Below are 15,194 nucleotides of genomic sequence, written 5' to 3'. Positions count from 1 at the left end.
ATATATATATATAAACTATTATTTTTCTATTGCAAATAAATTTATATCATGCGTAAAATGTCCATAATATTTTTAAAATTTTATATACAAGATATAATTTTTACAAATATTATATTATTCATATGAATTTATCAATAGTTGTCAATTATGTTGAACAAATAACATAAAATAATGTATTTAATTGTGATATTATTATCTAAACTAATTATCAAACTACATATATATGACAATTAATCTCATACACAAAGAAGTTACACCGAAATATTATTTGTATTATGTGTTTTAAAAGTAATATTTAATGAAATAGTAAATTCCATATATATTTTTCTTATTCACCTTTACTAATGATAAAACTGTATTTACATTCAAATTTTATATTAAAATGATATATTATTATAATTTTATATTGTTATAATTTATTTTAATATTTGGATTCTCCAATAATCAGTATCTATTATCAAATTAAAGATTCTTATTATTTTTAAATAATTTTTATTTTTTAAAAAACATTTAATCATTTCAATTTCGGGAATATATAATTCAAACTTTCAATTTTTTTTTTCTTAAAACTTACCTCGTGTATTCGACAATCAGCCGCAACGCGCATGGCCGCGCCTAGTTAACCAAGAAACGAAAGCTGAGGGGTTTGGTTTGGCAACATCCAGAGATTAGGATAGCTTTGAAGCTCATCCGACGTCATTTTGATTTGGACTGTGCACGTTGCGAGGGGAGGCTACGGCAGCTTTTGTCCATAAATATACCCAACCACCCCTCTTCTCCGTCGCCGCTTCACTGGAAATAGTTCGCCGGAGAGAAATTGGGCATTTCAGACATGGGCAGTGCTGCAAAAGCTAGAACAACGGTGGAGGTTGGAGCTGATGGGGTCGCTCTCATCACCATTATCAACCCTCCCGTCAATTCCCTCGCTCTCGATGGTACTCCTTTTCCCAGACTTGTTCTCGCTTTACTAGTTCTTGTGCATCCACTTTACTTATTTCACCAGATAGGATTAATTGTATGCCTTAATTTGACTTTTCCTTTCTGGATTTTTGATTTGTTTGTTGGGTTTGTAACGAAGACATTAATTTTGCCCTCATGAGTGAAATTTTCGTGTTTTTCGCCTCAATTTGATCTTCTTTTTTTTGTTCATTATGTTCGCCTGCCTCGTTTTTGAATGACTTTAGTGGCAACTGTGGCATGGTTTTGTTCAATAGTTACAACACTACGAGAATCTGGAACTCTAGGTGAATGTGTATAGACGTAGAAATGACGGGGAAGAGTAAATTGTTAAATTTCATTAGCTGAGAAGAAGATCACAACTTGCCAAATGTTTGAAAGGGTCATCTGGATTCATTTAATTGCACCAGCAATTCAACGTTCGAGCTGTGCTCAAATCTTGCTTGATTTTAAAACCAGTGATTAATTTAATATTTTTGTTTTTTTTGTACTTCTTGCTGAGGGTTTTATTATAATTATCCCTAGCATGAGGCTTTTTTCCCCCCAAATTGCCAAAGATAAGTTTATTTCTCTTTATGCAAAATTTGCGAGACTTGTATAATAAAATGATTTGATATATTGGTACTTCTCTTCCAACACATGTTATGCATTTGACTTGTTCAATCTTCATATGATACAGTGAGTGTTCTTTTAAATTTGGTATCAAAATGTTACTTTGGCGAATTTAACTTTATTAACTGATGTATAAAATTGATAAGCAAAACTGATGAAATTAAAACAAAATATAAAAAAAGGGCAGCCTGGTGCACAAATGCTCCCGCGTATGCGGGATTTGGGAAAGGGGCGGACCACAATGGGTCTATAGTACGCAACCTTATCTTACATTTTTGTAAGAGGCTGTTTCCATGTCTCGAACCCATGACTTTCAGGTCACACAACGACAACCTTACCGTTGCGCCTAAGCTCCCCTTCAAATTAAATCAAAATATGAAATATTGTGCCCCCAGAGCGTAGCTTAGTTGGCAGGGCGGATCTTGTGGAGTGCCGCTTGACGGTTAGCAGAAATGCCTCCCGGGTTCGATTCCTGCGGCGGGCTCCTGAATTTACCCCCCTCGTGGTGATGTGGGGCCATCTCCATGGGGCGTGGGATTAGTCACGACCGGTGTGGACCGTAAAATGGACGTTGACAGGCGTGGACACCCGGCGATATTAAAAAAAAAAAAAAAAAAAGAAATATTTAATTGCAACAATTTTGAGAGGTTCATTATATAATTTGACTAGTAGAACTATGAAAACTGTTTGAGTGGGGTTAGGTCTAATAGTTAATAACACTGTTTAATAGTTTACATGACTACTTATGTAATGCAATTCATGACATTTGGAAATAATATCTGGACTATTTAATCAGGGTTTTGTTATCTTAAAATTGACAATGATAATTAACAAGCTGAACTTATTGAATTGGATGGATTAGACTAATCAAATTATTGAATGGTCAAATTGAATTAGCAAATTTAATCCGTTTAATTCATTTATTTTGTTGGCTTTAACTGAATAATGCTTGCCACTAGTATGTGATGTGGTGATTGTGTATGGTCCTAGGAAACTGCTGGGTTTTCATCAAGCTTTCTCATGTTCTTTATAAAACATGGTCGCTGTAATATAATTCATTTATTTTTCATTGTTTTAGAGCAATTTTTTTTTCCGAAGGATCAGTTTTATATATTTGTTTATTTGCCCCTTCTCCTTCTCCTTCTCCTTCTCCTTCTCCTTCTCCTTCTCCTTCTCCTCCTCCTCCTCAGTATTACAGAGCTTCAAAGACAATTATGAGGAAGCCCTACGTAGAAACGATGTGAAGGCTATTGTTATTACGGGTAAATATTAAGAGATTCCTGTTCTTCAAACTTTGTTGGGCATGGAGGTAACATTTTATGAATACTGGAGCAGGTGCCAATGGCAGGTTTTCTGGTGGTTTTGATATCTCAGCTTTTGGCTCACTCCAGGAGGGGAAGAGTATGTTTTCTGTTCTATGTGTTCTGTACTTTTGGTAATGCATTGCTTCATCCGTGCTAAAGTTCAAATTGCGCGTTTTCATAGTGGTGCAAGCAAAGCCTGGTTTTATATCGGTGGAGATTGTTACCGAGACTCTAGAAGGTATATGGTGCTCTTTGTTTTTCTTTTTAATTTTCTCTTGTTGATACTACTATCATTTATTTTTTTTGTATTTGCATGTTTTTTTTTTGTTTATGATTTACATGGTTAATTTGCTTTTCAGCTGCAAGAAAACCTGCAGTTGCTGCAATTGATGGCATTGCTTTAGGTGGAGGACTGGAAGTTGCAATGGTTAGTGCCATTATAAAGAGTTTATCATTGATGGCTTTTTTTAAAAAATATTTGTTGATTTGCTAGGCTTGTCATGCTCGGATTTCTACTTCTAGTGCCCAATTAGGTCTTCCCGAACTTCAGCTTGGAGTAATTCCTGGATTTGGAGGTATGAATACTTTTGTTTGAATATTAATGTGGAGGTATCATTGATATTGTTTTTGTTATTAGTTTATGAAGGGTTCTCAATGTAACAAAAAATCAATTTTTTTTTTTCTCTTGAAGAATAATTAATTTTCTCATGTTAAGTTATCTACTTGGCTATTTTTTACGCCCATAGCTATTCAATGTGGATATCAGGGGTGAATATTGTGTACACTGGTTTTATTGAGAGAAGTGTTTTTAAATTCACATATTTATCCAACATGTTGTGTAAAACCCCCAAATATGCACAGCGGAATACATATTTGTATAAGGATCAAACAAACAATGCAACAATCTAATGGTGAATACAGAACAATTCCACAACCACAGCAAGTAAATGAAAGCAATAACAATAACAATGACACCAGGAATTTACGTGGTTTGGCAATGCCTATATCCACGGGAGCAAACAGTAAGGATTCACTATCTTCTTAAGTAAATTACAAGAGCAATACAAGAATCGTCTCAATTCTCTCAACAACCATCAACTAACACTCTAAACACATCCAATAGGACATATAAATAGAGTTCCCAGAGGTTTTCCCTCCAAACCTCAACCATACTAACGTTCTCCATTCAAAATTTGAAATTTGCGCTGAGTGTCCTAAGTCAAACCGTTGACGGTTTCAGACAAAATGCAATTGTCTGAAAATCCTGCTTTAAACCGTCAACGGTTAGAGCCAATCCGTTGACGGTTTCCCTTGCTGCTTCTTGATTCCCTTCATGCTTTCCCTTTGTGTATGCTATCCACTCAGTATGTGAGCACAATTCACAACAATATCCACCTTGGCGAACGTACACCCCTTAGGAGAAACCGAAAACATGAACCCGTTGCTCCACTTTGAACTTGGGACATTAGGTTGGGACCGCCTCCCGTCTACAAATAGAGACAAACACCAAGTCCAAGCAACGCCGTTTGAACTTGCCGATGGCAGCTTCGACTTCTACCATCAACTCCGATACAGTTGTAGATGCAATATTTGAAGATTTCACTCTAGACTTCCAACAAGCCCTTCCCACAATAGTAAATACAAAAGTTGCTGCAAGCCTTCTATCACCAAAGCTGCTTGCATAGTTTTCAACAAATCTCACAACTGACGATCCATTCTGTTGCCTGTCGACACCCCATTGCACAATCATGGGGGACCTTTGACATATCCCGGACATCACAACCTGTTCTTGGGTATCGAGCGGTAGACATTTCATATTGATTCTCCACAGAACCTCCCTGAGATGGCAAACAAAGTCTCCCTGTAGTTCTGTCCATAAAGCCACCCTGACATAACACTAATCTCCCTACTGTCTTGTCCACAAAGCCACCTTGAGATAACATTAATCTCCCTGCTGCTCTGTCTATGCAAATCTTCAAACCAAGACCCTTCTTGGCCGTATCCAACATATTTATGTCAAAAATTTTCAACAGAGTTCCCAATTGATCAGCCTCAGTCAAAGCCTTTCCAACCAATAACATGTCATTCACACGCAACATATACACCACTCCCCTGCATCCTATCACCCTCTTCCACACTGGAAGCCTTACCAACTCTCACACCTGGTTCTTATGCAGTACCTTTATTTCCTGTGCCATGACACTTATCCGTCTATTTTTCCCTTTGCTGTGCACGAAAACTTGAAAAATAGTAGGAACCTTGCTGCTGGTAGCAATGAATGCATAAAATACTAGAATACCAAATTTATACCTGAGTGGTGGTCTGATAGTGCATCTGGGCCCACTGTAATCCTACTGGTCTTCCGAGCTGAAACTCCCTGCAATATGAACAATGTCATCTTTGCCCTGAGTCTGTAGCTGCACCTGCTTCACGTGCCCATTTATACTGTGACTCACAACTGAGTAGTCTACCGCAAAAAATTGCCCAGAATTCACCTGCAACTCTTCCATCTAGTGATACCTTTGGCGATCGGTAACACGAGAAACGTGCCATACCCATTGACTTCACTAAGAAGTACCCTGCAATTCCTGCATATAATCTGCCTTGCTCACAAAACTCCTTGAACAAAACTTGTGTACTCAATCCCAATGTCTGACTTGAGGATCTCTTTTCCGGTCTAGTACTCCACCTCAACCACAAGTTAAACCTGATAAACACATCAACATCAGGCTTGTGCCACATGAGATAAACCAAGACCTTTCGTGATACACCCATGAAAAAGATATGTCTGCCCCATGATGCGATCCTCACTGGTCCCCAAACATCTGAATACATCTAGTCACTCATATGCTCTAACCGCATATGCCACAGAACATCTGACTTAGATTCTATAGCTGCAGCTCCACCTACAACTGTAACACCCTGCAATGCATAAATATTTCCTCCTACTTTTTCTCCTTTCATCACTATCGAGTTGCCTTCACACACTTTTATTTCCCCACTTTTAGACTTGTAATTATATCCATTACAATCTAAAGTGCCCAATGAAATTACAGTCTTCCCTAGACCCGGTACATGCCTTACATCACATGTGGTTTTTACAACACCATCATACAGTTTGATTTGACACTTCCAATACCAAATATTTTGCATGAAATATCATTTCCCATCAAAGCACAACTAGTATTAACTGACCTGTAGGTGTCAAACTATTTTTTATTTGCTGTCATGTGATAAGAGCATTCGGTATCTAGGATTCAAGAATCATCCATAAGGCATTCGAACCCGATGAAACATATAACATATCACCATCACTGCTTCCTGAGTCTCCTTCCACTACATTTGCAGATTTTGAAAAACCCATAGACATGTATCGACTTTTCAGTTTTTGCCAAACTGATGTCGGAGATTCTTCATTCGTGACGTGATACAACACGTCATCAGCCAAACAAAGTCGGATGGTTGATACTATTGTTGCCCCCAATTCATTCCAAGTTGCTTCATGCATGCCTTCCGGTTGAATTCCGTATAAGTCCTTCACCATGCCTTACTATACTATAAGATCCTTCACATTGCTCTGTCACAAACCGAAATTTCCGGTTCCATCAAACTTGACAATGTCAAATTTCACAGTTAAAGATGCAGAGGCCATTACAACAATGCTCTGATGTCAATTTGTTGTGTAAAACCCCCAAATATGTATAGCGGAATATATATTTGTATGACGATCAAACAAACAATGCAACAATTTAATGGTGAATATAGAACAATTCCACAAGACAGCAAGTAAATGAAAGCAATAACAATAACAATGACAATATAGAACAATTCCACAACACAGCAAATAAATGAAAGCAATAACAATAACAATGACACTAAGAATTTATATGATTCAGAAATGCCTACATCCATGGGAGCAAACGGTAAGGATTCACTATCTTCTTGAGTAAATTACAAGAGCAATACAAGAATCCTCTCAATTCTCTCAACAACTATCAACCAACACTCTAAATACATCCAATAGGACATATAAATAGAGTTCTCGGAGGTTTTCCCTCCAAACCCCAACCATACTAACGTTCCTCATTCAAAATTTGAAATCTGCGCTGAGTGTCCCAAGCCAAACCGTCGACAGTTAGAGCCAATTCATCGACGGTTTCCCCTATTGCTACTTGATTTCATTCATGCTTTCCCTTTGTGTATGCTATCCACTCAGTATGTGAGCCACAATTCACAACACAACAAGATGCTTAAAATCCCATGTAAAAACTTAGACTTCCTTATTTTTTTTTTTTAAAAGAGGGCGGCACCTCCTAGCTTTATTAGAAAACCCCTCACTTATGGCGGAGGAATACCGTGGTTCTAATCTTGAGACTTTGGGACATCAAAAACACACTCCAAGACCCTAAAACTAACTTAACCAACATAATCAAAACCAATAAACCAATGACCAGCAACCAATCAAAAACTAAAAAACTAAAAAATTATAAAGTGGAAAACAAACAAAACTCCGAAAGATAAACACAAAACATTACGAGCGCATAGAAGGAAATCCCAACAAATCCAATCGAATCATTCCCCTGACTTGCCATGGAAGATCATCCTGACAACTATATGATCAAGAAATACCAGATTCACCCTGTTTGGCAAAGAAATCTGCACTTTTATTCACCTCCCTGTAAACATGATCCACTTTAAACTGTATGCCTCTCAAAGCTAGCATAAGCTCTTCTTACAAATCCCATAATTTCCAAACTGAGCACTTCCCAGAATTTAGCTACTGAACCAACAAAGCAGAGTCACATGCAATCTCCATTTGATCAAATCCGAGTTCTTTACATAAATTAATCCCTAAAATAATCGCCTTCAATTCAGCCATGTTATTTGTTCCATAACCCAATAATGTAAAAACTTAGACGTTAACGCAATATTTGTTATATAGGGATGGATGGAATTAAATATGTTAGTCCTGTTATGGCACCCAATTGAGCTGAATCTGGTGTGATTGAACACTTGTGCAAATATTAGTTTAAAAACAAACTATCAAAGCAGTCACCCTACCACTTACCAATCACCAGCAAGACACCAAAATTTTATAGTGATTCGGTCTCAGACTCTCTCATGATCTACGCCTGCTTCTCGAGAGACTAGTTTGCACTTAGCACACACATTGTCAATCCAATAAAACAGATAGCTATCCATCCCAAGGGACAACTAATACAATGGATATAGGATGCAACGGATGCTCAACCCAACACATTCTAATCCAACAATGGACAAGTAAATAGCAGAATTCAATAAATCAATAAATCTCACGATATAAACGATACTTACGAAGCTTAGAAGATGACATATTGTCTTAATGATGCTGGAGATCAACACCTTAACACTATTGTAGTGTGTTACATGATCTTCTTCATGAGTCGACTTATGGATGTAATGAGCTATGTGATGAATCGACTTTTTAGCAGCTTATGTTCTAAAGAAGTTTCAGTGTATTCAATCTCGAATGAATCACTCACGATCAAGTCTGCTTGTGAAGATGAAAAACACTGAATGGGTTTGCAAAGCTTGCTCTTTTAAATCACTCAAGATAAGATGCACAATGCAAGCTTGAGGCTTTGCATTGAAGAACACTTTCAGCACACTATGTTTGGTCTCCATTGTTTTCACTTGTGCACTTAATGCTGCAAAATGGAACTTAAATAGACAAGAGTGCTAGGGTTAGCTGTTAGACACAATAATGCTTCATTTCATGTCTGAATATAGGTTCCAAATCCTAGAAAATCATGGTTTCCCTGAATATATAGAAACTTCCAATAAAGATCGTGTTCCCTTTGTTTTAGGTAAGTAAGGGAAGATATTGCCCAAAAGCTAAGGTCAAATATATTTAAATTTAAATTGCACATGTTCATCAACAACCAAACAAATTTAAAAATCAACCATTTGAGGATCAAGAAATCTGCTTTAACCATATATATGATAAAATTCACATTCTTGTCATTTAAAAAACATACATAAATACATCCATATATATGCAAAAAGTTAGTGAAAAACAAGAAAAAGACAGTTTTACAAATCAGTTCTGTTGGTTTATGAATCTGCTCGGGTTCTGTCTGGATTGTCACAAGTTAGTTTATGCTTAGCATGAGTCTACTCATGCTTTACTGGCAAAAATTATACTAAAATGCAGATCTGTTTCAATTTTCACATTGGTCTCACGTATAATGAGCAACAAATACACATATAAATCATCACAACTAAATACTTTGGAAGCATTAAAACATCAACAAAAAAAAAATAATTCAACACAATATATAAGTTTTTTTTCATCAAAATCAATTCCTTAGGTCAACTTAATGGAATGGAATGGAACTGGTCACTCTATTTGCAAAATTTTAGGCTAATCTCTTGAACACTTGTGAATACCTGCGCATGTAATTTCACAATAACTTTTTAAATAAGAGACGATCCTATTATGCAAATGGTAGAGTGACATTGCTCTGTTTCATTGCCATTTTTAAATGAATTTTTTTTCCAATTTGTTGAGAATCTCATGTTCCTTAATTATCCTAGGGACGCAACGGCTTCCACGCCTTGTTGGCCTCACCAAGGCCCTTGAAATGATGCTGGTACATTTTTTTTTTTAATTTCTTTTGTACTTTTTTTCCTTTTGGGTATCTATAAATTTAGACATTGCAGCCTGATTAGTAAAACTACTCTCTCTCTCTCTCTCTCTCTCTCTCTCTCAATAGATGTCAAAACCAATTAAGGGGGAGGATGCTCTTAGTTCAGGCCTTGTGGATGCTGTAGTTTCACCAGATGACTTGGTCCGAACCGCTCGTCAGTGGGCCTTGGATATTTTGGATTGCAGAAGACCATGGGTTCGTAGTCTTTATAAGACTGACAAGTTAGAACCTCTTGGCGAGGCTAGGGAAGTGCTTAATTTCGCAAGAGCTCAGGCCCGAAAGCAAGCTCCCAATCTCAAACACCCGTTAGTTTGCATTGATGTCATTGAGGAGGGTATAATTTCTGGCCCTGTTGCTGGGCTTTTCAAGGTTATTATCCATCTGAAGTCTTCTTCTTTCTCTTCAACTTACCCCTGACAGCCAATCATGTGACAGCATGTTTGACAATTGCAGGAGGCTGAAGCTTTTCAAGAACTTTTGCACGCTGAGACCTGCAAAAGCTTGGTCCATGTCTTCTTTGCTCAACGTGGAACTTCAAAGGTGTGAATGAAATCTGAGTTGCTCAAACTGTTGCTGATTTATACAATATAATTTAACCAATGTTCTCGACAATAGGTTTCTTATTGGATGAATGATCTTAACTTGCTTTCAACTTGGTAATATGGTTGAAATCTTTAATTTTAAACGGGCATTGGTCTTTTGGTGTTGGTGAAATTAACCTGGGAGATGCATTGAATTTAAGAGGATAAAACACCTATATTATCATACATACAAGTTATTATGTTATGGCATTCATACATCTGTTGTTTGATCTTGTTTTATCTGTCATAAACAGGAATGGTGAATTTTCAGTTTAATTGAATTTTTACTTATATTGGAAATGGTGCCTTCCCTGTTGGTTCTGTATTTCTGCTGTGACTTCTGAGTTGAAATTCAGATGCTGATACGATAATCTGCATAATTATGGGTATAGTTATCTTAGTTGATCTAAATTTTTGTTACAAATTAGTGATTAATGTTTTGATTGGTTAATCTGTTTCCTAGGGTTTAGGCTAATTCAAATTAAGATTTTTGAAGCTGAAATTTTGATTCAGCCTCATTGTCACCTTCATGCCTTCACCATTTGACTCCCCTAACACTTGCTGTCCCAATTATAATCAGGTTCCTGGCATCACTAACCTGGGTTTGGTGCCAAGACGAATAAATAAGGTTGCCATTGTTGGTGGAGGTTTAATGGGCTCTGGGATAGCAACAGCATTGATTCTCTGTAACTATCCTGTCATCTTGAAAGAAGTAAATGAGAAGTTCTTGCAAGCTGGAATTGATAGAGTCAGAGGTGAGGGTTGAATCTTGCCGACATTACTGTTTGAAAATTTTCTCTTTGCGCTAGGGGTGGGCTTTTTAAGTTTAATTATGAATATTACAATCTGATGACTATTTTTTTTTTAAAAATTTATGTGATTTTGAATTTATGTTCCTTTTTTTTAGCCAATTTGCAAAGCCGATTAAAGAAAGGGAAAATGACTAAAGAGAAGTTTGAAAAAACTCTCTCTCTTCTTAAGGGAGTCCTTGATTATGAAAGTTTTAGAGGTGTTGACATGGTCATAGAGGTAGTACTGCATTTTAATTCTGTTTATCACACTTTCATTTTTCATTTTAAAGCTGATGAAAAAAGACTCATTTGTTTCTGGGCTTTGTGAACAGGCTGTTATTGAGAATGTCTCTTTAAAGCAACAAATATTTGCTGATCTTGAAAAATATTGCCCACCGCATTGTGTACTTGCAAGCAACACTTCTACCATTGACTTGAATCTAATTGGTGAGAGGACCAAGTCACAAGACCGGATTGTTGGGGGCCATTTCTTTAGGTAATAATTGGTTCTTATGTTGTTTTTCACCTTTTCTTTGATACCTCTCTCTATTCCCTCTCCCCCTCCCCCACCCTTTTTTTTTTCTTCTCTTTGATACTAGTGTTGCTTTGTGCTTTTGATGCAGTCCGGCTCATGTTATGCCGTTACTGGAAATTGTTCGCACTCAGAAAACATCTCCCCAAGTTATTGTTGACTTACTAGACGTTGGGAAAAAGATAAAGAAAACCCCAATTGTAGTTGGGAATTGCACAGGCTTTGCTGTAAACAGGATGTTCTTTCCATACACACAAGCTGGTCTTTTGCTTGTCGAGCACGGTGCAGACATCTACCAGATTGATAAGGCAATTAACAAATTTGGAATGCCTATGGGTCCATTCAGGTGCTTTACGCATCAACTGTATTCTATTTTATCTAGATATCAACAGTGCTTTTAAAAGTTAGAATGGTCCATTTTTTGACATTAAACTGGCTACAACACCCTATCTCGCAGATTGGTTGACCTTGTTGGTTTTGGTGTGGCAATTGCAACTGGCGTGCAATTTATTGAGAATTTTCCTGAGAGGACTTATAAGTCGATGCTAATACCACTTCTGCAAGAGGACAAAAGAGCAGGTAGAATGTTCTGTCCTTCCGAACTTCAATGAATGTTGAAAAAATTTTACCAGCATGAACTGAACTCATGCAGATACTTGAGAATTTTTTGTTCCACCCTGGTACTTGTTTCAGGTGAAGCTACTCGCAAAGGGTTCTACATTTATAATGATAAACGTAAAGCAAGCCCAGATCCTGAAATGAAGAAGTATATCGAGAAGGCAAGGAACATTTCTGGCGTAAAAGTTGACCCTAAGGTTTCTCTCTCTCTCTCTCTCTCTCTCTGATTTCTGGCCATGACCATCTGTGACTCTTGCCAAGCTAAGCTCAAGGAGGATCTCGATGCCTAAGGGCAAGGTCAAAGGACAGCTTTGAGGTTCCAAGTGTCTCTGAAAATATAACTTTTAAGCGAGAAAACATTTAAATTTAAATCTTCGACTCTTTCCAACCTGCGTTTCTGTACATGTATTATTTATACATTTTTATATATTTGGGGTCTACTGTTGCTTTTTACCCTGAAAAAGGCTGTAATGATTTCTAAGTTTGCATGCCCAAGTAAAGTGTGTTTTGCACTACAATTATTTAATCTCTCTCTCTCTCACAAATTGGTGGTTAAATGTGAACACAGCTAATGAAGTTATCAGAGAAGGACATTGTGGAAATGATATTCTTCCCTGTGGTGAATGAGGCCTGCCGAGTTCTTGCTGAAGGGATTGCAGTCAAAGCAGCAGACCTTGATATAGCTGCTGTTATGGGCATGGGTTTCCCGCCCTACAGGTTTGTGGGTTTAGTTGATTGACATATTTCCGAACTCCCTGAATTTCTCTGTAATTTATAGAGGTACTTGCCTTTTTCAGGGGAGGGATTATTTTCTGGGCTGATTCTCTAGGGTCTAAATACATTTACTCAAGACTGAAGGAATGGTCGAATGTGTTTGGAGGATTCTTCAAGCCCTGCCCCTATCTGGCTGAAAGAGCTGCCAGGGGTGCTCCTCTGGTGAGAGAACTTTTGGTGCATTTTATAATTTGAGTATGACGATGCGGATTATTCATTTTGGAATCGTGTGGATTTTGATAAAATGCAATTTGAATTACATTCTGTCAAATCCTCACAATTCTAAATTCAAGGCTCAAACACCGAACATCATTTTACCCTATCACAAAGAACTGTTCTTGCAATTAGATAGTTTTATGGGGTTTCTTGGGTAGTCTTTAATAGCAAACCAGATGGCATGGAAATGTCTGTGTGATTACATGCTTCCTGATCTTATGGCAGCTTATTCTTAAAAATGGGGGTAGATTATTCAACCAACCGTAGCTTGTCTTATAGCTGCTATTGCTTTTCTGATGTGTTTTGGTTCCATCAATTGCAGAGTTTGGTGGAGCAAGTGAAATCTAAGCTCTGAGACTTGAGTTGCTCCTCGTGTTATCCTCTCAGATAAACTCTCTTCCTATATATCATCTGTTTCCCCCCCTCATCTTTCTTGCTCTGATGGTGCAAGGGAAGGGTCAAGAGGAGCTAAATAATGCATGGGATGGAAATTTGAGTCTATCAAAGAGGGTTTGGCATGCCAGAACTTCGATGGTAACTCACCACCATCATAATGTGAAGTCTATTCTGCCATTCTCAAGAATCTGTATGTGCACTTTTTAAAGCCCTTGTGATTTTTTTTTTTTTAAAATTACAATATGGAAATGACCTTCAGAATTGTGCATGGTGTGCGATCGACACATGAAATTAAAATAAGAGTAACACAAAAGAAGCATTTAGGAAGGTGAGGATATGTTTGTGCCTTTCAATTATATCAAAAGAAAAAGAAAATTAAAAGAGCAGAGTAATTTGTACGATTTGGTTATGACATTGTCTTTGAGTTTTAATTCTCGGTTATGATATAAGAAAATGTTTGATGATATGGGCTTCGGTTACCACGGGCCATGTGTCACGCTCTGAGTGGAGGCAGGTCCTGTCACGTGGGTCTATGGTGATATGAGCTAGCGCCATTTAGCATCATTGACAAAAATGATTAATTAAAAAAATTTTCTGGAATTGCAAAAATTTAAAACTCAACAGTTCATATGGTCTGGATGAAACCTCTTTGCTGTAATCACAAAATGAGACAATTCTATTAATAGTCTAAATTGTAATAAATTTAGCAAAGCCTTAGGCATAATTGTATTGTGTTTGTTCAAATTCACACACAAGCAGTATACGGTCTTGAAATGATGAATGAAGAATGGCAAAATGTAATGACTAAATATATGATTTTTTTTTGAAGTTTTTAAATTTTTTTTAGATCTTTAGGGTTCATTTGGATTAAAAACTACTTGCGGAATGGAAAGAAAAGAAAATTAAGGAAAACAAACTCATTTTTTCTTATATTTTACTTATCTATTAAATACTTTCAAAAATTAAAGTTTGTTTTAATATGACTAAAAATTAGGAAAACCTAAATATCACTACCGTGTAAAATTAAAATTTTGTTCATGGATTTAGTATATTTTTTTTATTTTCTTTTGTACGACAACTAAACTTAAAATTGTGAATCCCTTGAAATTTTTTTTCCTTTTATTAATATTTTTTGAATTCCAAATGGGTCTTAAGACTTGGTAAAAATTATTTCCTTGACATTTTAAAAAAAATTAATGATTTTTTTTTAGATTTGATTAATAAAAAATGTAAATTTTTCTTGATATTTTCAAAAAGATAAGATTGGAGTGGAAATATTTTTTTACATGAAACCAACACGTGACATACATTAAGAAGATATTAATTTATTATATTTCAATTATATAAGACACCCTTTTACACAATAAAATTCCAAAATTTAATTAATCAAAACTGATTGAACTTTTAAAAAGTTAAATGTTTAAAATTAAAATACTTTTATCCTATGTTTGGCTGAGGATTTGCATTTGGATATGTATAGATTTGAACAAAATTTAGTATAAAATTGTATTGAATTTTGTCCAAACTTATTCAAATGTAAATCGAAGAATTGAAATAAATGCTCCCAAACATAGCGTTAAAAAATAAAATAAATTTTTAAAATTATTTTACATATATTAATGTAATTTATAACGGCTCACCATTTTTTAAAACTTTTGGGTTTTTTTTTTTTAAATCAAAAAATTTTACTAAATTGACACCCTACGCAATTCATCATGCACTCC

General features: G+C 36.2%; 1 protein-coding gene across 1 annotated transcript; it reads left to right on the top strand.

The window, feature by feature from the left end:
* The first annotated feature begins 586 nt into the window (after positions 1-586).
* LOC131150774 (glyoxysomal fatty acid beta-oxidation multifunctional protein MFP-a) lies at positions 587-13,934 on the top strand. Its single transcript, XM_058101714.1, has 18 exons — positions 587-935; positions 2,760-2,831; positions 2,905-2,970; positions 3,055-3,111; positions 3,233-3,300; positions 3,367-3,448; positions 9,450-9,505; positions 9,629-9,931; positions 10,016-10,102; positions 10,724-10,898; positions 11,051-11,172; positions 11,267-11,430; positions 11,558-11,812; positions 11,924-12,045; positions 12,160-12,281; positions 12,653-12,801; positions 12,882-13,020; positions 13,397-13,934. Exons 1-18 carry the CDS (start codon positions 833-835, stop codon positions 13,427-13,429), a joined length of 2,175 nt encoding a protein of 724 aa, XP_057957697.1. The 5' UTR covers positions 587-832; the 3' UTR covers positions 13,430-13,934.
* Positions 13,935-15,194: the final 1,260 nt, after the last annotated feature.

The sequence above is a fragment of the Malania oleifera genome, chromosome 3 (genome assembly GCF_029873635.1).
Source record: "Malania oleifera isolate guangnan ecotype guangnan chromosome 3, ASM2987363v1, whole genome shotgun sequence".
Taxonomy (NCBI): Eukaryota; Viridiplantae; Streptophyta; class Magnoliopsida; order Santalales; family Ximeniaceae; genus Malania; species Malania oleifera.
This window is presented reverse-complemented; position numbering and strand designations above follow the sequence as displayed.

What these genes read in the sequence shown, in the direction of transcription:
- LOC131150774 (XM_058101714.1), top strand. Translation starts at nt 833, where the DNA reads ATGGGCAGTGCTGCAAAAGCTAGAACAACGGTGGAGGTTGGAGCTGAT. An exon ending in CTCAACGTGGAACTTCAAAG is followed by an intron (nt 10,103 to 10,723) that starts GTGTGAATGAAA and finishes AATTATAATCAG; the next exon opens with GTTCCTGGCATCACTAACCT. An exon ending in GCAAGAGGACAAAAGAGCAG is followed by an intron (nt 12,046 to 12,159) that starts GTAGAATGTTCT and finishes TACTTGTTTCAG; the next exon opens with GTGAAGCTACTCGCAAAGGG.